Source organism: Ictalurus punctatus, chromosome 6 (genome assembly GCF_001660625.3).
Source record: "Ictalurus punctatus breed USDA103 chromosome 6, Coco_2.0, whole genome shotgun sequence".
Taxonomy (NCBI): domain Eukaryota; kingdom Metazoa; phylum Chordata; class Actinopteri; order Siluriformes; family Ictaluridae; genus Ictalurus; species Ictalurus punctatus.
The window spans coordinates 25,920,771-25,945,150 of NC_030421.2; the positions used below are offsets into that span (position 1 = coordinate 25,920,771).

Consider the following 24,380-nt stretch of genomic DNA (forward strand, 5'->3'; position numbering starts at 1 on the left):
ATCTCATCTCCACACGCCAAATCGTCCACCTGCACCAACCAAGCCCACACACATATCTCACTACAATCCTCACAACAGGCACACACTGACCCGGACCCAGGCAACTTAGACTTGACTTTCCTTTCTAGCGCTTCCTAAAACAAAACTTGAAAAGGTGGTTATTTTCTACTATCAATTAAATATGTGTGGACATTTTGGGTGCAAGCATGTCCTGTTGGAAACAGAAAGCAAGCAAAAGGAAGGTGAATGTGGCAGTAAATGTACAGGGCATTGGCTGTAAATATGCGTAGGTTAGATAGAAATGTGAACACCAGACAAATCAGCCTTTCCTAGATTCTGGTGTAATCAAATGGGAATTTTGATCAGACTTCAAGAAGGACAGACCCACTCTTTTGCCGAACAGTTGGAAGCATCTAATGTGGATTGAAGGCCTCACTTGGCTTTATCAAGAGAATCAGCCTCCTGTTGAAGAAAAAACGAAAACAAGATGACTAAACAGACCATGCTATTCTGACGGTTTTGATGCTACTCTATTTTCTATGATTTGGCAGAATAGAGTAAACAGCCGGAAGAACATAGGCCATGCATCATTTCTATATTATTAAAGACATAAAATCGAATTTATTATAGAAAAATACTGTACTTAAGTAGGCTCTTTATCTAATTGAAGAAATGGTGACCAAAACAGAATCATTGTAATTAAACCATATTTTGGCAAAGAATAATTAAATAAGTAAAGTAAAATTGTAGTTGTTGTTATGTGTTGTACTCTGAAACACTGTTTAGTTGTTACTTTAAGTTTAGCACTTCAATATTCTCAAAATTCTAATAAGAAATGTAATTCTTTTAACTGTCTTTTATCTCATGTCTCTATTATTTAATTCATTTACTGCGAGCACAATTATAGCATTTTAGAGAAGGGTAATCAGGTTTAATTGTTTTGATTACTACTTTGTGACATATGGTTCATCTGTTATTTAAATTTTAGATTTAACTGTGGAGATTAATTATAATAAGTGCTGATTATCTGATAAAAATACAGGATGCAAATTCATAATATTTGGACATGGTAGATTGGTAGTAGAACAAAGATATTCTCAAATCATTCATCACCCATTTGCCACCTTTTGAAGGCTTGTGTTTAGGAAGTTGCGAGCTTTCCTAAAAAAAAAAAAAAAAAAAGCAAACACATGAACAGCACCAAACCTCTTTAGCCAGTCAGTTTTTATTTTTTTTATATTTTTGCTCTGTTCTTGACTGTGAAAACATTGTGAACATTATTAGTAAGCTAATTTATGTATAGTGCTGTAGCGAAAAGCCACACATGAACAGCAACCCCGAAGCCAGGGAGCATGACTAATAAACAAAAATCTACTCACGCAGTGCAGGACACACAGTTATTCTCACTCCAAATTAATGAGGTTTGGTGTTACTTCATGAATAGCAGACAGTAGCTGTAGTTGCTTTCAGGATAGAATGCTGAAGCTGTGACTCAGAATGGAATAAGAGATATTGTCTCATTATTCTTGCTGCAATTACTGTGTATCAACTAAATGTTCATTTCTTTCTTTCTGCTCACACTGCGGTTTATTGAATATTTGTATTAATTGATGTGGTGGCAGTTAAAAAGGTGAAACAATATTTACTCCACAATGGCATTCTGACTTCCATCATCCATTAGCATCCATTATCCCTTTCTATATATATTTATATATTAAATCAGCAAAACCTGCCAATGCTTAATACACCTCAGCAGAGCATCAGTCCATTGCATACCTATTCTCTGTCTCTCTTTTTTTCTTTGGACAGATGCATTTCTATTCATTACTATATTTCTTCACTGTAATGGTGAGATACTGGGAGGTTCTCTGCTCTGGCTGATCAGCACTGGCAAAGTACTGATCGATTGCTTCAGCTGTAGATGCTGATAGTTTGCATGTGAAAAACAAGGCCTGTATGTATGACTAGTGTTATATGTTGTGATTGTGTGCACAGGCCAGATGATCCTTCCTCAGACCCAGCCTAGTGCACCTGACCTCAAGCCAGAGGTCACAAGAGACTGCAGTAGTGTGGATTTCAGTAAGGTAAGAGTGATGGCAGTAGGTCTTTGGAAAACCAGGAAATGCACCAGACATAAAAAGTGCCAAACTGCATAAACCCAACTCCATCACTAGTGTTTTCTTTCACTGCTATGGAGACAGCATGCCTACTTGAACTTTCACCCTTGAAGTAATACTAACATATCTTCTACTTTTTTCTGCGAAAAACCCCCCCCACAAAAAACCCCATAAATATAATCATATGTTTATTAGGTGTACGTGTGTTGTGACCTTGCTGTCCCTGTAGATAGACCTGCACTTCATGAAGAAAATCCCTGCTGGAGCTGAGGCCTCTAATATCCTGGTAGGAGAGCTGGAATTCTTGGAGAAACCTGTAGTGGCATTTGTACGTCTCTCACCTGCTGTACTTCTCAATGGCCTGGCAGAAGTTCCCATAACCACCAGGTGACTGATGTTCTGTGTCTCCAGCTTTAGCCTTTAAACTCTATATTGAAGCAGTGATCACTAACTGTAACTTACTTAACTAATCTGTCACCATAAGCTTACTCTTATAATAAATAGTATTAATATTAATATATAATAGAGTTCTGTTACCACCACAATGTTGATTCTTTTCTTATAATAGCATATCTTAAACTGTTTTATTTCTCTTATACTACATGTTATAACAGGTATAATCAGTCATTCCCTTATCAGCCTCACTTTTTTTTCGCTCTTTTGCAAGGTTAATAAGGAAGACTGGAAAAGACAAAGCCCTCTGTCCCTCTGTCACAACTTTACCTCCGCCTGTTAGAAAACCCTTCCAAAAATGCTAAATGAACATCTCCCATAAAACTGTTCGAACAGTTACATGTTTTTAATCTGCTTTTGTGAAGTGTCTGTTAGGTGGTTACTATAGAAATGGTAATGCATCGCATTGGAATGATCACATTAATATAAACCCTGCAATCAGATTTGTTTTCACACTTTGCCGTGATGTTATATGAAATTATTCAACACCTTCTGACCAATCAGAATTAAGAATCACTATGGTACAATATTGATCACATACAGCCAAGAGGCCATTGTCATTGTGACAAAGTTAAAATTGTGTTTTGTAGTGTTTTAATGATAATGATTCTTCATTGGTCACATATACATATGCACAGTGAAATTCGTTTCTTCACATACCCCAGCATGTTAGGAAATTGGGGTCAGAGCACAGGGTCAGCCATGATACAGCGCGCCTGTAGCAGAGAGGGTTAAGGGCCTTGCTCAGTGGCAGCTTGGCAGTGCTGGGGCTTGGACCCCTGACCTTCTGATTAGTAACCCAGAGCCTTAACCACCAAGCCACACTGCCCCTACTGTTTTATAAGTTAATAACAGTAAAATTAATAATAGTAAATTTGTGATGTCAAGAGAACTGAGCTGGTGCATTAGGGGGTTATTTATTTAGTTATTTATTAGGTTTTTTTATTACACATAGATCTGCCAGACAATTTGGAGTTTCTTTACTCCAGATGCAGAGAAGAAAAGTGAGACCTGCTCCAGATGCTTATTTCATGGGTGCCAACAATGTGGAGCTGTTTAACACTGACACTATTGAAATGTGATTAAAACAAGTCCATCTTCTGTTTTCCTCGTGTCTCAGAATAGGTATTAAAAAAACAACAACAAAAATCTAGACTGCTTGAATAGTCAGGTATCATTAACTAATTTATGCAGCAAGTTGAACGATTATGAAAAAGCAGGAATGATCGAATAAATAATAACAAACTGGATGAGAGTTATTATAGCTATAAAGGCAGTGCAAAAAAGTGAAGGATTGGAATTATAATGGAACAGCACAAAGGGAGGGGTTAGGGACATTAGAGTGGCTAGTGTCTAGAGTTGTCTGTTGCTGTAACTGATCACATTCAATATGAATTTTATGCTGATTAATTAAAAGTGATTTACATTTCCATCAAATTATAGTCCATCAAATTATTGTACTGTAGATCATCTCTTTGCTGTTCACTGGGTTTTTTTTTCTTTTTTTTTTTCTTTCTTTTTTTTTTTTTACTGCACATTAAATTTGACTCCTGGCTATGTGGATTTAATATGAAGCTTAAACCAAAGCTAGAACCTTGACGATTTATAGGAATTGTGTTAATAATTTGCATTGTGTCCGTTATGAGACTGCTTATTTATTTTCCTTTTGCAGGTTCCTCTTTATTCTTCTTGGGCCTCTGGGCAAAGGACCACAGTACCATGAGATCGGCAGGTCCATCGCAACCCTGATGACTGATGAGGTGTGAAAACTGCTTATTTTAAAAAAAATACTTGATTCAAAAATGCAAAAAAGTTTTTTTTTTATTTAAACAAAACACTTATTTGTTTTTTACACATTGCACATGAAATTTGTAAGTGTGTTTTGGCTTGACAGCCCCATTTCACAAATGCGTTAGAGGCATTTTAGGAGCAATACATCAGTTGTGACAGAATATATTACTCTAAGACTTGAGAGAATCAAGATAGTCTGAGGCCTTTCACACTTCTGCTGATTCTCTCACTCCTTCTTCAAGGCGCTGAGGCACATTTCTGAATGCACATAATGACATGCAAACGCTTGCTCATTAGCTAGAATTTCACTTTTTAGTCTAGCAGCCAGTTACCCTGTTGCTATGGCAACACTGTAATCATGTAATATGTATCCTATCCTTATCCTATCCTTATTTTTTTTTGGATTTTGATTTGCACTAGCTTTTTTTATTTGTTTTTTTGCTACTGTTGAGCGTTATGTTAATGTATACTCATAGCAACAGTTTTAATTTTTTATGGGAAGTGGCTGTAACTGAATAAAGCGCTGTGGCATCCCAGGTCTTCCATGATGTTGCATATAAAGCTAAGGACCGCAATGATCTGGTGGCTGGAATTGATGAGTTCCTCGACCAAGTAACAGTTCTACCCCCTGGTGAATGGGACCCGTCTATCAGAATCGAGCCGCCGAAAAACGTCCCTTCTCAGGTAAGTGTGTGAGGCTGCAGATATATTTAACTATATTTTAGTTAAATTTTATTGGGGTGTATACAAATGGGGGACAAATTGTCCTCTGATGAAACATTTCTTTCCTGATGGGAGTGATCTTTTCCAGGATGACTCCACCCCCATCTATAGGACACAAGAGCTCACTGAATGCTTTGATGAGTTTGAAAATGATGTAAATTATATGCTATCATATGTTCACCTATGGGAAATTATGGAGATGTGTTAGGCTGTAATGCTATCATCAAAACTCCACATGAGGGAATGTCTTTTGAAGGAATGGTGTTCGTCTCTCCAGTGCAGTTTAGAGACATGCTGAATCTAAGTCAAGGTACATGTAAGCTGCTCTGGAGGGTTGTGATGGCTTCACTTTATAGATTTTTGTTTTTTACTTTTAATTTGTCTTCCATCTGTATATAATTAATTATAGTTTCAACTGAATATGAGCACAAAGCTTTTAACAGGGTTTATATTTTCTGTCACTACAGTGTCATTTTCTTTAAAAAATTCTGTGTACTCTGCTGGATCCAATAACATCCTGATCCAGAATAGATGGAGCTGTCATGAGTGCTGTGTGTGTGTGTGATAAACAGGAGAAGAGAAAAATCCCTGCTGTCCCCAACGGAGAGCTGGCAGAGACTGAGGAACATGGGGGGCATGGAGGCCCTGAGCTACAGCACACCGGGAGGTGGGATGGACAGTGTGTGTGTGTGTGTGTGTGTGTGTGTGTGTGCATGTATGTGCTTATGTTCAGAAGTCAGTTTGTGAGTAAGCCAAAGTATGTGTGTGTGTGTAGAGCCTGTGACTGTGCATTTGAGTGAGGTTGAGATGGTCAAAGCATATGTAAGAGAGAAATAAAAGACTTAATCATTGTAGCCTATGGCTGTTTACTGTATCTAAACAAATGCCATGGCATTGAAATCAATTTTCACAACTTTGAAATGAACTGGACGGCCGCCACAGCTGACATTTGGTCACAGAGACTCCCCCCACGAGTGACAGTTTTCACAACTCGCCTCAACTTTCTCTCTTCTCATCACAAAAGCCCCCTTCTGTTCTCAAATCCCTCTCTTTTTTTCCCATACATGTGCAACAATCGCATGCTAGATGAAACCTCATTAAGAATAGGTTTAACTTGATTAAATACTGAGATTATGAGGCTAATCCACCACATGCAGGGTTTAAAGTCTATTCCAGTATATTTGTGCTAAATTAAGAAGGCTGCCTGTGCACCTGCTGATAATATGTATATGTGACATTTCCCATGATTCACATAGGCTTGATTGTTGATTAAATATTGCTGAATTTATTACAAGTTATATTATTATACTTCTGTCACAGAACAGGTAATGTGTAAGTAATTTAAAAGATAATCAGAGGGTCAGATCTGGTCTTTTTCCCCCCAAGTTAAGATTATGACCTCAATTTATTTATTACTATGATTTGATATTCATATGAAGAACAACAGACAAATCCTATCTCAAATCACTTCAGATGGTAAACTGAGCAGCCTGCTGACCATTTACTTATGATCCTGATTAGTGTCAGGGTGATGGTATAATTATAATTGGGTAAACACAAAATATGTATGTCACTGTATTTTATTAACAGTACCAGCAGCAGAAATGAATTTGCCTATGATATTTCTCTGAAATGCAGTAAATTCACATTAAAACAGCTTTTTTTTAAAAAGCACAGTTATAGTTTTTGCATTATATAGTACATCACATTTTCAAGTCAGATTATTTAATGTCAAAGACTCTCAAATAGATGTGTTCTGTGTGTTCTAGGCTGTTTGGTGGGTTTATTCTGGATCTAAAGCGCAAGGCACCACATTACCTATCTGACTACACGGATGCCATCAGCCTGCAATGTGTGGCTTCTTTCCTCTTCCTCTACTGTGCCTGCATGTCTCCTGTCATCACATTCGGAGGACTGCTGGGGGAGGCCACAGAGGGACGCATTGTAAGAAAACACACAACTAATATTGCTTTCAAACCTACTGTATATGATAGTACTTTCATTTAGACTCTCACAGACACCAAAATGTCCAAAATTTTCTTATAAATATCGTAGTAATGCTTCACATCGTGTTAAATACACTCAAAAGGCTATAGGAGTCTGTATAAAAAATTCTAAAATATAGTTTAATTAAATCACATTCACGCATACACTCACGTTCTTTTTAAATCTTAAATTTTATGTATGTTCTTAGAGTGCTATCGAGTCTCTATTTGGTGCATCGATGACTGGAATCGCTTACTCCCTGTTTGCGGGCCAGCCTCTTACAATCCTTGGCAGCACTGGTCCTGTGCTGGTTTTTGAGAAGATTTTATTCAAATTCTGCAAGTGAGGCTGCTTTCATCATCCATAGAGTTGAATATTGCTTATAAATATGACATATTCCCTTACCATCAGAATTGCATACAATTGCATGAATTGCATGTAAATGTGTGGATCATTGCTAAAGATTAATACATAATGTAACTGAAATGCCTTTGGATTCATGAATATTCATAAAGGATTTACATGAATGCTGCCTCCAATGCTCGAAAAACAGTATGTACTGCTCTCAGATTTTTTACAGACTAAAATATAATTACTGTGTGTTGATGCATAAATGCTCATATTAGTGGATTATGGGACATTTTCATTTAAATAATGACGATGACTGCCCACAGCCAGGTCTAATGACAAACTCAGACAGGTTTATGAATAGCAGAACAGTACAAAACCTTTTTTGAGAGCAGAACCTTAAAGGTCAACTCATTATTTATGTTAAATTAGTTAAATTATGCTCACAATACCTTGTTCGCTTGCTTTTTTCAGGGAGTACGGATTGTCCTATCTATCTCTGAGGACATGCATTGGCCTTTGGACTGCTTTTCTCTGTATGCTGCTTGTGGCTACTGATGCCAGCTCACTCGTTTGCTACATCACTCGTTTTACAGAAGAAGCCTTTGCCTCATTAATCTGCATCATTTTCATCTATGAGGCTCTGGAGAAGCTGATCCATCTCGGCGAGACCTACCCTATCAACATGAACAACAACCTTGAGAAACTCACCACCTATTCGTGAGGGCACGCACACACACACACAAACACACACACACACATACATACACACACACATACATACACACACACACACGCACACACACAGGTGCATCTAAAAAAAAAATTTGAATATTGTAATGCTTCCATTTTGCATTTCATTTGGAAATCAAGGTCTCAGAGTCTGGAGAAAGAATGGAGAGGCACAGAATCCAAGTTGCTTGAAGTCCAGTGTGAAGTTTCCACAGTCAGTGATGATTTGGGGTGCCGTGTCATCTGCTGGTGTTGGTCCACTATGTTTTCTCAAGTCGAGAGTCAATGCAGCATCTACCAGGAGATTTTAGAGCACTTCATGCTTCCATCTGCTGACAAGCTTTATGGAGATGCTGATTTTCTTTTCCAGCAGGACTCGGCACCTGACTTTGGCCCACAGCGCCAAAACTACTAGTAACTGGTTTGCTGAGTATGTATTACTGTGTTTGATTGGCCAGCAAACTCGCCTGACCTGAACCCCATAAAGAATCTATGAGAGACACCAGACGCAACAGTACAGACGAGCTGAGGGCCACTATCAAAGCAACCTGGGCTTCCAACACACCTCAGCAGTTCCCCAGGCTGATAGCCTCCATCTCACGCCACACTGATGCAGTAATTCATGCAAAAGGACTAAAGCCCCGACCAAGTATTGAGTGCATAAATTAACATACTTTTCAGAAGGTCGACATTTCTATATTATAAATTCTTTATTCTAATATTTTGAGATAATGGATTTTTGATTTTCATGAGCTGTAAGCTTTTTTAATCATCAAGATCAAAACAAAGAAAGCCCTGAAATAATTCACTTTATGTGTAATGAATCTATATATGTATATGAATATATGAAAGTTCCACTTTGTGAATGAAATTACGGGAAAAAACAAACTTTTCCACAATACTCTAATTCTTTTTAGATGCACCTGTATATACAGTGCCCTCCGCTAATATTGGCACCCTTGGTAAATATGAGCAAAGAAGGCTGTGAAAATTGTCTTTATTGTTTAACCTTTTGATCTTTTGTTAAAAAAAATCACAAACATACTCTGTTCTCGTGGATATCAAACAATTATCAAATCATCAATATCAGATGCAACACAAATTTATAAAAAAAATATATCTTTGTTAAATATTGGTGTGCAACAATTATTGGCACCCCTATGAATGCATATGAGAAAAATATATTTGAAGTATATTCCCATTGATATTTTACATTTTTTAGTTCACTTGGTTGACTAGGAACAGGAAATTGTTCAACCATGACTTCCTGTTTCACAGGAGTATGAATATGAGGTAACACATAGGTCAAATTCCCTTAGTCAATCCCTTAACAATGGGTAAGACCAAGAAATACAACTGTGATGTGCGGCAAAAGGTTGTTGAGCTTCACAAAATGGGAAGTGGCTATAAGAAAATAGCACAAGCATTGGAAATGCCCATTTCTACCATCAGGGCAATAATTAAGAAGTTCTAGTCAACTGGAAATGTTATGAATCAACTGGGAATCGGATGAGTGTCTGTATTGTCTCAACGCACTGTGAAGAGGATGGTTTGAGTAGCCAAAGAATCTCCAAGGATCACAGCTGGAGAATTGCAGAAGTTAGTTGTGTCTTTGGGTCAGAAATTCTCCAAAACTATAATCCAAATTCACCTACATCACCACAAGTTGTTTGGAAGGGTTTCAAGAAAAAAGCCTCTACTCTAATCCAAAAACAAATAAAAATCCTTCAGTTTGCCAGACACTACTGGAACTTCGAATGGGATCGGGTTCTATGGTCAGATGAAACCAAAATAGAGCTTTTTGTCAATAAACACCAGAGATGGTTTTGGCACACACAGAGAGGTGGCCATATGGAAAAGTACCTCATGCCCACGGTTAAATGTGGTGGTGGCTCTTTAATGTTTTGGGGCTGTTTTTCTGCCAGAGGACCTGGACATTTTGTTAGGATATATGGTATCATGGACTCTATCAAATACCAACAGATATTAAATGAAAACCTGACTGCCTCTGCCAGAAAGCTTAAAATGGGTTGTGGTTGGATCTTCCAGCAGGACAATGATCCAAAACATATCAAAATCAACACAAAAATGGTTTACTGACCACAAAATCAAGGTCCTGCCATGGCCATCCCAGTCCCCTGACTTGAAACCCATAGGAAACCTGAAGGGTGAACTGAAGAGGAGAGTCCTCTTCAGACAGTTGAAGACTAAAATAAAAAATAGCCTGGTCTGATGGGATCTCAGTTTCTTTTGATGCACACAGATTATAGGATCAGAATTTGGCACCAACAGCACAAATCTATGGACCCAGCCTGCATTGTGTCAACAGTTCAGGCTGGTGGAGGTGGTGTAATGATGTGGGGAATGTTTTCTTGTCACAGTTTTTCTTTTTTTCTTGTTTTCTTGTGATCCTTCAAGCCACAAATTGCCCATCTTCTAAAGGCTACTTCCAGCATGATAATGCACCATGTCACAAATTAAAAAAAAAAAAAAAAGTCTAGTTTAAAGAATATGACAATGAGTTCTGAGTATTCTTCATTGGCCTTCCCAGTCTGAATCCAATAGAAAAACTTTGGCATGTGCTACAATGGGAGATTTGCAGCATGAAAGTGCACCTGAAATATCTTCAAGAATTGTGTGATGCAGTCATGTCAACATGGACCAGAATCTCAAGTGAATGTTTTCAACATCTTATGGAATCCATGCCAAGTCAATATTTGATGTAACATAATAAAAACAAAACATCAGTAGTCTCCAGTACAATTTGTGCAGTTTTATAAGGAAAAGTAAGTTTCAGCTGGTAAGTTTTACCGAGCAACTTGGAGAATCTTCCACAGTTTTTCTGGAGACTTTGACTGTCACGTGTACTTCTTTTTTGTATGCAAAACCCAGCAGCCTTAAATGTGTTTTTTTTTCTTGTCTGAAAAGTGATCTATTACATAACATGTTGCTTTCTTTACTGACATACAAACATTTTTTTTCTGAAACATTTAATTTTTGGGAATGTAAAATGTTTTGTAATGACTAAATAACGCAGGGCAGAAAATAAACATCTATAGCGAAATTTGTACTAAAGACAAAAGGGTACCTTAGACTTTTGCACAGTACTGTATATTTTCATTACTATAAAAGTGATTGCAAACTCCTGCTGTAAACTTATAACATTAAGACACAATTAATTTATAATAACAATAATACCAATGCATATATTAATAATATAAATACATGAATTAATATTACTGTAAAATAAGAGTACAGTAGTGTATTTTACATCAATATTGTAGATTTCTTTAACTTTGAATCTACAGCCATTTTGCAGTAATTTCAGAGTAATTTTTTACTAGCAACATAAATTGTAAAATCTAAAGGATTTTTTAGGGGGAGAGCTTGAGATATATCTCCATCAGTGTGAACATGGATCTGCACAAACTAATATTTCATCTTTAAAGTGTCTTATTTTCTACATCTGCAGTTGTGCTTGTATAGAGCCTGTGAACCCCAGCAATGCCACCCTGCAGTATTGGGAGCAGAACAACATCACAGCATCAGAGATCTACTGGGAGGCTCTGGAAGTGCAGGTTAATATTAGCAGATTAAACCTAGACTTACTATTTTATCATACTCATTACCTTTGTGCAATTTCATAAATGTTTCTTTAATCCTTGACTGTCTTCCTGAATAGGTGATCCTATCTCAGAATATGTTAAGAAACTTTAGTCGTATTTCTAGGATCCTGACTCAGGAACAGATTTGATGGGTGTGAATGCTAAAATAGTTTGCTTGAAGTGAGTATTGTTCAGGAGACCCTCTTCAAATATGGATTCATACTAAAAGAGTGATGTGCAATTGGATTTATTTGTTTAATATAAGTCTGAATAAGTGACAAGAGTCAAAAATGAGTCAAGCATACAGTGGAGTCCAAATGTCTGAGACCACAAAATGCTTCTGTTTAACATTATCATTATTATTATTTTTTTAATTTAACATAAAGGTTTTCATTACAAATGATATTATCAGCAACAACTTGAGTGAAAAGTAGAATCTTAGAAATATTTACATGAATTTCAGAGTTTCTTAGTATTTGGTACGTCCCCTTTTTACTTTAATGACAGTGTGCACTCGAGCTGACACAGACTCCACAAGTTGGTGTAAAACCTGATGATCCATATTAGATGAAATTCGTCATCTGAACAGATGAGTGTCACTGAACACATGCTTCAACAGCGTGGACAAGACTCAAGGAAAATCTGACCTTTTGTACAAAGGAGTTAACATTGTCAGTATCACAAATTTGCTTACATTTAAATAGCGATCAAAAGATTGCGCAACATCTTGAATACTGAATAGTCAAGATGTTGCACATTTCCTTTTTTTTTGTTTTCTAAGACTTTCTGTTCATTTCCATTTTTTTCCCCAAAACAAAATCCCAGACTTTCAGTGTGGTCTCAGATTTTTGGATTACACTGTTTTTAAAAACAGTCATAAAAATCTCTCTCGCATGTGAATGTCATGTTCTCTCAGATGCAGACAGAGCGACAGCAGAGATTAAGGACATGTGGCTTGGATTATAGTGGATTAGCCATGCCGAACCACTAAAAGCAAAATGTTTACCTCTGCTTTAGACTGGACAAGAACAACTGGACAAAACACTGTACTATATCTATGTCTTGTAAGATGGATACATACATACATACATATATATATATATATATATATATATATATATATATATATATATATATATATATATATATATATATTTGTGTGTGTGTGTGTGTGTGTGAGTGAGAGAGAGAGAGAGAGTTTAAAACCATCAGATCAGATTATAGCTTTATAAGCCTAAATGCACAAGTGTTTATCTTAATTATAATTATACTAAAAAAACGTTTTGTATATTACTGTTCTGGGAAATTAGCAGATTTATTTCTGGCTTTTTAAATCTATTACCTGCTAGTCTTTATTTGTCTTAATGAAATGTGCATCAACCTCACTATGATTGATTCGTTGCACAAATTATGAAAAGGCTTGTTAGATTTTCTAAATCAAGTTAATTGTAAATGTCACTTGGATTCAATTTGGATATTGCAGATTAACCTTTGAATTCAATGGAGTTAATACAGCAAATGAGATGGTAACAACTCATAACCACAAAAACATCTCTTAAGCATGAAATAGCAATTGCCCTGCACTTATTTTTAAGTTGTTTAAACTCACTCAGTTGTTCGCATATTATTCTTAAAATATATATCATGCCTTTAGTTTGAAAGTTATCCTTTACATTATATCGTGTGTCTATTTTTGTCAGGACTGCATAGAGAAGAAGGGGGTGTTTGTGGGCTCAGCCTGTGGGCCTCATGGTCCCTACATCCCTGATGTACTCTTCTGGTCTGTTGTGCTCTTCTTCTCCACTGTGGCCATGTCTGCATTCCTTAAAGAATTCAAGACCAGCCGATATTTTCCCACCAAGGTACTTTAATGACTACACACTCTCAGCGCAGCCTGTTTCTGTGTGTGTGTGTGTGTGTGTGTGTGTGTGTGTGTGTGTGTGTGTGTGTGTGTGTGCGCGTGCATGCTCGTATGCAGGGCTTGACAGAAAAAAATGTGAAGAGACTGGCAAAAATATTGCTACATTTCAGTTATTATAGGTAACCTCCCTATTTGGAGAAGGCATTGTGTACCCTTGATAACGATTCATGAATTGCCTAGCAGATTGCAGATTGTTTAATTTAGTAATTTAGCTAGCACTTATTTGCATTGTCTGAGCGTTTGTGGAAAATGCTAATTCCCTATACCATGTGTACATACCTTGGCCATGCTATGAATTACTAATATAAATATTTGCATTTTAAATACCATTCCCTTTTAAAAATGTGTGTGTGTGTGTGTGTGTGTGTGTGTGTGTGTGTGTGTGTGTGTGTGTCAGAGAGAGAGAGAGAGAGAGAGAGAGAGAGAGCAAAAGTGGTGTTTGAGGCTGCACGGTGAAAGGCTTTTTTTGTGCACTGGTGCCCTCTAGTGGAAGATCAAAAAAATATCGGACACCCCAAATAAAGGCCATATATTCTTTTATATGTATATTAGAATATATAAATGATAATCTGACCATTGTAGGTGGATATGCTTTAGAATATAAACATGGTATTGTCTCCTAAAACCACCCCTTTTCCTTACACCAGAACAAAATACAAGTCAAAAATACTAGCCAATAAAACTTTTATTTGGAAAAACTCAGGGGTGGTCACAGGCCAAAATAATTAACAGGAATGCATCAGAAAGTAAGTATTAGAAAGTTTAAAATACCTTCCAGAAGAAAACTTGATAAACCAGAATAAACATTTCCCTTAATAAATGTTGCCTATTAAACTTTCCAGCTTATCAGGCTTATTTTATGCGTCTACACCATGACAAAGAGCCCTATTACGTATTACAGTACTTGTTACATTATTTGCTCCATCAGTAATGTACACAAAAGCCATTAGAGAAAATGTGAAAGTTTTTAATTTCATATCTTCATAATATTATATTTTATGTCTGCTTCAGGTCAGAGCAATCATCAGTGATTTTGCTGTGTTTATTACCATTCTGACCATGGTTCTGGTGGACTATGCTTTAGGTGTCCCCTCAGCCAAACTGCAGGTCCCTAACAAGTTTAAGGTGAGGCACTCTCCTGAAATTACATCCTACCATGTTCATCTGACCCCTGTAATATATAAATGCATCCTGGTGCATTTAGGAGTTTGAAAGTGATTGTAATTAAAGTGACTGTCTTTATGCCCATGCAGCCAACACGAGATGACCGAGGTTGGTTTATGAACCCAGTGGGTCCGAACCCCTGGTGGACTTGTATTATATCGGTGATCCCTGCTCTTCTCTGTACCATCCTTATCTTCATGGACCAGCAGATCACTGCGGTCATCATTAACAGGAAGGAACACAAACTTAAGGTACTGATGGGAAGAGTATATTTTCTTTTTTTATTGTAACATTACATTTTATCATTGCGTCCATGTATACTGTATATGTGAAGAAAAACTTATAGCACATTTTGAACTAGCAAATCATTGGTTCCTAGTCAGTAGCGTTACTAACTGAGCAGTTTAATCCCATATGGCTTTTGGAATATCGATACCGTCGCCAGAAAACCTTGTGAGTCCATTTTTAACAGTTTTGATTTTGTTTTACTTAAACTGAAAACTGTCACTCCGCTCTGTTCCCTATGGGCATGCTACAGATCTGGTAGTTAGAAATCATCTCTATGCACCTTGGAGTTCTGTGATGATTAATCCAAAATGCTGTTTTTGGAGATATGGGATTTTTCTGGTTGTATTTTTTTCACAACAGCAATGAGATCTGTATAAAAAGTTAATTGATGGGTAGATATGTTCTAGTGCCATCAGATGAACTAAGATTAATATGCTGGTGATCCCAGAAAGCTGAAATATGGGGTAGCAACATATAGTTCCTAAAGAGTTTGAATCTCACAGATGTTTGTTTATTGCCTATAAATACAAAAGACCATTGTTAATAATAATAATAATAATAATAATAATAATAACAATAATAATAATAGGTGGCTTAGTGGTTAGCACATTTGCCTCGCACCTCCGGGGTTCAGGATTGAAATCCCACCTCCACCCTGTGTGCACCCTGTCTGAGTTTGTATGGTCTCCGGTTTCCTCCCCCAGTCCAAAAACATGCTTTTTGTAGGCTGATTGACAAAAAACTAAACTGTCTGTAGTGTGTGAGTGGGCTTGTGAGTGTGTGTGTGATTGTGCCCTGCAATGGGTTAGCACCCTATCCATGCTGTCCCCTGCCTTGTGCCCCAAGTTCCCTGGGATAGACTCCAGGCTCCCCCATGACCCTGTGCAGGATATGTGGTATGAAAAATGGAATATGGATGATAATAATTATTATTATACTAATAATAATACCACTACCATATATAGATTACTTGACAAAAAAAGTTTGGACACTCTAGTTTGGACACATAGAAAGGTTTTCTTCATTAGTACCATTTTCTACTACTGTACAATAATAACGAAGACATGAACACTATTGAATAACAGATAGGGAATTCCCCAGTCCAGTATTTTATATTTTAAAATGTATTATATTTTATTGTGTATAGAATAATAATAATAAAATAAATAAAATAATAATAGTTGTTGTTGTGATACAGAATGAATCTTCTCTGGTTGCGCTGATTGGTCTATATTTTTGCATTGGCTGCAGAAAGGCTGTGGTTACCACCTGGATCTGTTTGTGGTGAGTGTGATGCTGGGTGTGTGCTCACTGATGGGGCTGCCCTGGTTCGTGGCAGCTACAGTGCTTTCTATCTCACACGTCAACAGCCTGAAGCTGGAGTCTGAGAGCTCAGCCCCAGGAGAGCAGCCTAAGTTTCTTGGCATCAGAGAGCAGCGGTTAACTGGCCTTATGATTTTTCTCCTGATGGGATGCTCTGTCTTCATGACCTCCGTTCTTAAGGTCTGCTCCTGCACTGCACATTCACAGCTTCATGTCTGAGCATTTATGTGGTTATAGATGCAGTGAAAGATCCACTCAGTGATGGATTTCTGTAAAAGATTTAACTGGCTCCTGAATAATGTGAGATTTCCAATCAATAATTAAATAGTAAATACATAATTAAACCTAACGTGTGTCCCGAATATTTCTCAGGGTTCAAATGTGTGATATACTTAATACGTTTATCTAAATCCTTAAATTATTGCAACAGTTAGAAAAAAAAACTCACAAGGCCACCAGCTTCTTTAAAAAGGTGTTGACTAATTGTGCCAGAAAAAGGTTTTCCACACCTTCCCCCAAGTCTTTTTAACCTCATCATTTGCCTTCATTAGGTATGATTAAAAAAATAGCGGCAGGTTGGTAGTATTTTAATTAATATAGTGAGAATTGCTTGCTTATTTAGCATTTGTTTTTCAGTTTATTCCCATGCCTGTGCTATATGGAGTATTTCTTTACATGGGAGCATCATCACTACGAGGAATACAGGTGCAAATATAAGAATTCAAATGTGCTTCATCCTCTAATATGATATGGATGTTGGTCAGTTGATATGATCAGTGTCTGTGTAATCTTGCTGTCTTTGCTCAGTTCTTCGACAGGTTGAGGCTGTTTGGGATGCCAGCTAAGCACCAGCCAGACTTCATCTATCTGAGGCATGTTCCTCTGAGAAAGGTTCACCTGTTCACCATCATCCAGCTCAGCTGCTTGGTGCTCCTCTGGGTCATTAAAACATCTCGCGCCGCCATTGTCTTTCCTATGATGGTACCCTTTTTCCGATCAACTAATCGAACTTACTTACTAATTGCACTTAATGGCATATAGTTAAGATGTAAACTTAGACTTAACACTTAGTTCTTCCCACTTTATTCCAATATTTGATTGTTTATTATTTCTGTATTTATTTCCAATACAGACACATTCTTCGATGTAAAATATTTTACAACAGCTTTGTGCAATTCTTGTGTGTTGAACAAGAAAAGCAGCAAATTCTAGCTCTAGATATTTATAGACTTTTGGCAGGTACCAGCTCTAAGGATTTATACGATTTTTGCCAGGAGCAAGTATGGAGTGTGTGATTGTGCTGTTGGCAGGTTCTTGCTCTGGTATTTATCCGGAAGTTGCTGGATTTCATCTTCACTAAGAGAGAGATGAGCTGGCTGGATGACCTCATGCCAGAAAGTAAGAAAAAGAAAATGGAGGATGCTGAAAAAGAGGTGAGCTTATGTCTTAGAAACACTACAAATGCATTTGAAAACAGTATTACATGGGTTATGTTTCTTATATAGTTATTGTGTGAAGTGGTTTTAGTGTCCCGCATTGGAACAGGAAACTGAAGGATGGGGGTTCAAAAGGTGGATGAAGTTCTTGCTGGCATTACTGCAGTAAAAGTGTCTCTCACATTCTCTCTCTCTCTCTCTCTCTCTCTCTCTCTCTCTCTCTCTCTTTCTCTCTTTCTCTCCATTCCTTTCTGCCAGGAGGAGCAAAGTATTCTGGCAGAAGAAGAGGGAGTAGTACAAGTGCCGTTGGAAGGACATTACAAGTGTGTGCCAATTTCACTGACGAATCGAACAGAAATAGCTGCAGTGCATAGCATAATATTTTTCTACTACAGACATCAGATTTTGGCACTGTATGTGAAATGTCTGATTTAGATTTTTTTTTTTAGGGATGATCCTTCATCTGTGAACATCACAGATGAGATGTCTAAAGCCTCATTTGGAAACACTTGGAAGGCTGTCAGCTCTGATGGCTCAAAAAAGTGAAACGACCACAAAAAGGTTTGGGTTCTTTTTCATTTGTATGTAAAGTACCCATTTAAGCCTTACAGCTATTTCGTCATATTGTGCTTCTCAATGCCACCAGTCTGTAAGTCTACATTACACATAAGTTGTGTAGACTAGAAAATCAGCCACAGCTTTAATTCTTGTTATTCTTTCTTTTTGAATTTTCTCTCAGTCCTGGCAGATCTGTTGCTTTTCTTCTTCTTCTTCTTATTTATTTTTCTTTTCTTTCTTTTTTTTTTTTAAAAATGTTATGGGCATTAAATATCAAATTAGTTTTTGTGCTTCTACTTAAAAATTGTGATTCTCTAAAAATATTTATTAATTAGATGTTTGCAATCTAAATGTATTTCAGCATCAGCCTCCATCTTAAGCTGTTTTTCTTACTCTCCTAGTTGCTGTGCACTTAAGGTAAGCTGAGCTCACTATGTGACCTAATGTTCTCTGCTCTTTTAGTGTGTTAGTATGCTGTCCTTTAGTATCCTTTAGTGTAACTTAATCACTGTATATACATTTAATTTAGCCTAATTATTTTCATTCATTCAGTGACTGAGAAATGCTAGTATTATGCCATACATGCATGATGGTGTTCTGCATTATATATATATTTTTTATCATTTACAATAAAAATCCATTTCAGTCTACAATGTAACTGCACTTTCTATAGTTTAATTAGAGACTTTTAGGCTCTAAACTACACAGAAAACTGAACATCAGTTTTATTACTTGCAAAACAAAAGACTATTGTGCCTACAATACAATCTTTTCTGCTGAAAAATCCAGCTTGCTCTGACTAGCTACCAGTTGCCAGAACACAGGCCGAGCTGGTCAAGCTGGTAGACCATTTTTGCCAGCTGGTAAACACTTTGATATATGAATAAAGTTTCTGAATTACCACCGTAGACCAGTTATTTCAGGAAAATTAACACAGTAAGACTATTAGAAAATCTCAAATATACAGTGCCCTCCACTAATATTGGCACCCTTGGAAACTCAAAACCAAAAAAGGCTTTGAAAAATTGTCTTTATTGTATAATCTTTTGGTCTTTTATAAAAAAAGAAAATCACAAAAATACTCTGCTCTCATGGATATCAAACAATTGCAAACAACACAGGTTTATATAAAAAAAATCTTTGTTAAATATAGTTGTGCAACAATTATTGGCACCCTTTTAGTCAATACTTTGTGCTACCTTCCTTTGCCAAGATAACAGCTCTGAGTCTTCTCCTAAAATGCCTGATGAGGTTGCAGAATACATGGCAAGAGATCTGAGATCATTCCTCCATACAGAATCACTCCAGATCCTTCAAATTTCGAGGTACATGCTGCTGGACTCTCCTCTTCAGTTCACCCCACAGGTTTTCTATGTGGTTCAAGTCAGGGGACTGGGATAGCCATGGCAGGACCTTGATTTTGTGGTCAATAAACCATTTTCGTGTTGATTTTGAGCATTTTTGAACATTTGTATGTGTTTTGGATCATTGTCCTGCTGGAAGATCCAACATGGGTCAGTTTAAGCTTTCTGGCAGGGGCAGTCAGGTTTTCATTAAATATCTGTTGATATTTGATAGTCCATGATGCCATGTATCCTAACAAAATGTCCAGGTCCTCTGGCAGAAAAACAGCCCCAAAACATTAAAGAGCCACCACCATATTTAACCGCGAGCATGAGGTACTTTTCCCTATGGCTACCTCTCTGTGTGTGCCAAAACCACCTATAGTGTTTATTTCTAAAAAGCTCTATTTTGGTTTCATCTGACCATAAACCCTGATCCCATTTGAATTTCCAGTAGTGCAAGGGGGGGCACTGTATGTTGAGCATTTTAATCAGGTAATAGCAAACCTGGAAAATAACTTACCAGCTGGTAAAGATGGTCTACCAGCTTGACTAGCTCAGCCCATGTTTGGCAAGCTGTTAATTGGTCAGACCAGGCTGCATGTCTTTTTTTTTCTTTTTCTAGCAGGTTTTTAGTATGGGTCTTTTACACTACATCCTTTAAAAATCTTATAAAATATCAAAAGACTTACACAAATAAGTTAAACAAACAGAAAAATATATAAATAAATAAAGGGTCAAGCTATGGAACTGCCCATGGAAATCCACCAGGGCTTGACCACCAGGTCATATAATGCTCACAAATTAATCATGAACATAGCTGGTTAACATGAACAAATAGCTAGAACAATAGCCTGGTATCATAATTTACTGTGGCTAATATAACTACCTATCTAATCTAGCTAATGGTAGAACTTTTCTTCTTTGTGTTTCTTTTTTTAAATGTCAATAGATGTTGGAAGTAGAGTCAGCCATCTTAGTGACTAATATGTTGGAGGATTTACATTTACATTTATTCATTTAGCAGATGCTTTTATCCAAAGCGACTTACAAATGAGAAAATACAAGCAAAAAAAAAAAAAAAAAAGAATTTCCACAAGACTTGTCTACATAATGCAACAGACACTTTAAGAGAGGACATTGTTTGGGTTTGTTCTGTCATCTGAGAATCTCTCAGCCACTAAGGAAGTCACTTTGCTGCCATTATCTGATGTTAAACTGCTGCATCCCTGCTACACTTATTTTATGTTCAAAGCCCTACGCTGCTATTGCAGGATATAGCACCAATTTTCTGACCACCAGAATTGAAAAAAAAAAAGAAGAGCTAATTTATCCCAGTAAAAAGGGCTGGACCGGTAACAGGTCCTGTTAGTGTTTGCTCTGACTGTTCAGTGATAATTTGTCTGGGTGAAATCAAGTCATGTTTCTCTGACAGTTTACACAGCGGCAATAGAAGTCAAGGACATGAAAGAAAAGAAAGCTTCAACATAATGACAAGCCTCTGACCTGCGTCTCCATCACACACAAAAACACACTGATATCATGTGCCACATGTTTCTGCTCTTGTATGTCTTTGTTCCTTTCTCTTTAGTGCGTCGGTAGATTAAAAAAAAAGTAATACTGTAGGCATGGTTGAAAAATGGTCAGTTTCTTTATTTAAAGTCCATTTTCTGTTTACTAAAATAAAATAATACCAGCAGGTGAAGGTGAGGAATGGTGATTCTGTGAAAGTTATGGAGCGTGTATGTTTGAAAACTTAAAGACTATTTTAAATGGATTTTTATGTATTTTCTATGTTTTGTATTTGTAAATGTTACAGTCTTCTCCCTGTTATCCAACATATAACTAAACTAAACTAGAAACTGAAACAAATATTCAAAAGATTAGTAGTAGATTTAACCCATGAATGTCCATGTTAAGAGTTAGCACTATATACATGCATTCTTTATCATTATCATCATCATCATCGACATTATTATTGTTATTATTATTATTGTTATTATTATTATTAATGCTGGATGTATCAAATTGTCATTATTATATTTTTCTTTCTTTTTGAGGTAGAATAAATGGCAAACTATAGTACCATATATTATTTTGTTATAAGAGTATTGCCTCCGAATTGAGGCTTAGGCTATTACATTGCAATTATAAAAGATTTTATCATTTTAATTATGTATTTGCTATATTTTCAGACGAGAATACTACATAATGAGATGCATTTAATGAGATTTATGTTGGTCTATCTAGAGAATGATTTTGTAGGTTGTGTGTTGATTCTGTCAATATGCCAAAGTCCAAATCAATTTTCCTGATAGCTGGGTTATTGCTCATCTCTGATTAAATAATGCCACATGGCAGTTTCTCAGTACCAGTATTTTATAGACAGGAACATTCTGAAGCTTTATTTCGTTGGGGAAGCAGAACTGGCACAGAAATGACAGAAATTTGCTATAAATATTCTGAAGGGCATTTCTCTATAGGTCATATTCTCCAGCTCAAGGTTTTTCTCAGAGAATCTATCAAGGGCATAATATAACTTGAGAATAAATGCAATATTAATCTAGAAAGGTCAAATAAATGGTTTATAAGTGTGGATTCACTTTGTAAATACATGTTCACCTGTACATTCTTGCACTTTTAGGATTTATAATTTTTTTCTCTTAAAAGTAATCAAAATTAGAGCTCTTTAGTATGCTTTGATGTTAGTGGATGTTGAATAAGCAGTTACAATAAGCATCTTTTTTTCAAGAAGGAATATAAACTGACAGTTACATATTTTTCCATGTTTCATTAATTTATTGAAATCAATTTATTTTGACTTGATACAATGTTAAAATAGCTATTCTATGTATAAGCTGTTTAGATGTTATTGTTTGCGTTAATGAATGTATGGCTAATAAATAAATCTGTATAACCTTTGAAGTTCTCTATGTATCTGTCATCTGAATATAGTACATATTTTTATACTAAACATGCTATTGATGTGGAGTAGCACAGTGGCACAGTGGATAGCGTTGCCACATCACAGAACTAGGGTTTGATTCAGAGGGTTAATGTTCTTCTGGTATGCCAGAGCATATATATAGAGTTAAAGAAATAAAGGTTAGATTACTTTAAAATCTGTAATAAATTATGACTGTTTCATATAGATGCTTATAAAACATATACTGTATATACATATACCGTGCTGTAAAAAAGTATTTGGCCCATCCTGATTTCTTCTGTTTTTGTATATATCTCATACTAAATAGTTTTAGATCTTCAAATGAAATACAAAATAAAACAAACATAGCCTGAATAAACACACAATACAGTATTTATTTATTTATTTATTTCAGTGAAGCAAAAAAAAAATTATCCAAGATCTATCACAAATGTGAAAATCTAAATGCCCCCTTAAACTTAAAATCTGGATGTGCCATGTTTAGCAGCAATAACTGCAACAAAACACTTCCGATAACTGGATATCTTTCTTGGATATTGGATTTTGGAATCTTTCACTTACTTCTAGGACTAGGACTTACTCCTATGTTTTGGCTCTCTGTCTTGCTGCATAATCCAGTTGGGCTTGAGTTTCAACTTACAGACTGAAGGCCGGACATTCTCCTTTAGGATTTTCTGGTAGAGAGCAAAATTAATTTTTCCCTCAATTATTGCAAATTACCCAGGCCCTGAAGCGGCAAACCATCCCCACACCATCACAATTCCACCACCATGCTTGACCGTAGATATGATGTTCTTTTTTTGGAATTCTGTGTTTGGTTTATGCCAGATATAACCCCTGTCTTCCAACCAGTTCGACTTTCAACTCATCAGTCCCCAGAACATTCTCCCAAAAGGTTTGAGGACCCTGGGTTAGCAGTGGTTTTCACCTCACCACTCTTCCATAGATGCAATTTTTGACCAGTGTCATCCTGATAGTGGAGTCATGAACTCCACTATACCTTTATTGATGCAAGAGAGGCCTGTAGGTCCTTGGATGTTGTCCTTGGTTCTTTTGTGAGCTCCTGTGCTTTGGGAGGAATTTTAGAAGGTCGGACACTACTCGGAAGGTTCACTGCTCTGCTGAGTTTTTCCATTTGGAGATAATGGTTGTCACTGTGGTTCTTTGGAGTCCCAGAGGCTTTGAAATAGCTTTGTAATGCTTCCCAGACTGATGTATTTCAACCACCTTCTTCCTCATCATTTCTGGAATTTCTTTGAATTTTTGGCATAGTGTGTTACTGGGAAAGACCTTTTAACCAACTTCATGCTGTTTATAAAGATCTATTTAAGTGTTGATTTGATTGAACAGGGTTTGCAGTAATCAGGCCTGGTTGTGCCTAGTCCACCCGAACCCCATTATGAATGCAGTTTCATAGATTTGGGAATTAGTAACTATGGGTCCAAATATATGGTAGTTTTTATCCATTATACATATGGTTCATTCATCACAATCATATGTCTGTTCATCACAATCATATGTGCTTGTTGAACATCCCATTCCAGTTTTAGTTCCCCCTTTGCTGTAATAACCTCCACTCAGTGGGAAGACTTTTCACTAGATTTTCAACGTTGTGGCAACAGATTGGGGAAGAACCACAGGTGGG

General features: G+C 36.7%; 1 protein-coding gene across 2 annotated transcripts in view; it reads left to right on the plus strand.

The window, feature by feature from the left end:
• Window positions 1-22,708, plus strand: part of slc4a10b (solute carrier family 4 member 10b) — a 56,036-nt gene extending 33,328 nt beyond the window's left edge. Inside the window, exons 8-27 of one of the 2 annotated variants that reach the window (XR_001812807.3) lie at window positions 1,996-2,084; window positions 2,347-2,504; window positions 4,243-4,330; window positions 4,899-5,045; window positions 5,657-5,751; window positions 6,854-7,028; window positions 7,279-7,412; window positions 7,893-8,138; window positions 11,623-11,728; window positions 13,456-13,617; window positions 14,688-14,801; window positions 14,930-15,091; window positions 16,380-16,631; window positions 17,088-17,156; window positions 17,259-17,432; window positions 17,762-17,884; window positions 18,146-18,210; window positions 18,337-18,448; window positions 18,807-18,862; window positions 21,224-22,708. Coding sequence is in view for 1 of the 2 variants with exons in the window: in XM_017469100.3 (XP_017324589.1) it covers window positions 1,996-2,084; window positions 2,347-2,504; window positions 4,243-4,330; window positions 4,899-5,045; window positions 5,657-5,751; window positions 6,854-7,028; window positions 7,279-7,412; window positions 7,893-8,138; window positions 11,623-11,728; window positions 13,456-13,617; window positions 14,688-14,801; window positions 14,930-15,091; window positions 16,380-16,631; window positions 17,088-17,156; window positions 17,259-17,432; window positions 17,762-17,884; window positions 18,146-18,210; window positions 18,337-18,433 (2,456 nt within the window). In the remaining variant the exon portion in view is untranslated. The remainder of the gene's footprint in view (window positions 1-1,995; window positions 2,085-2,346; window positions 2,505-4,242; window positions 4,331-4,898; window positions 5,046-5,656; window positions 5,752-6,853; window positions 7,029-7,278; window positions 7,413-7,892; window positions 8,139-11,622; window positions 11,729-13,455; window positions 13,618-14,687; window positions 14,802-14,929; window positions 15,092-16,379; window positions 16,632-17,087; window positions 17,157-17,258; window positions 17,433-17,761; window positions 17,885-18,145; window positions 18,211-18,336; window positions 18,449-18,806; window positions 18,863-21,223) is intronic. The other variant, XM_017469100.3, reaches the window with a different exon arrangement.
• Window positions 22,709-24,380: the final 1,672 nt, after the last annotated feature.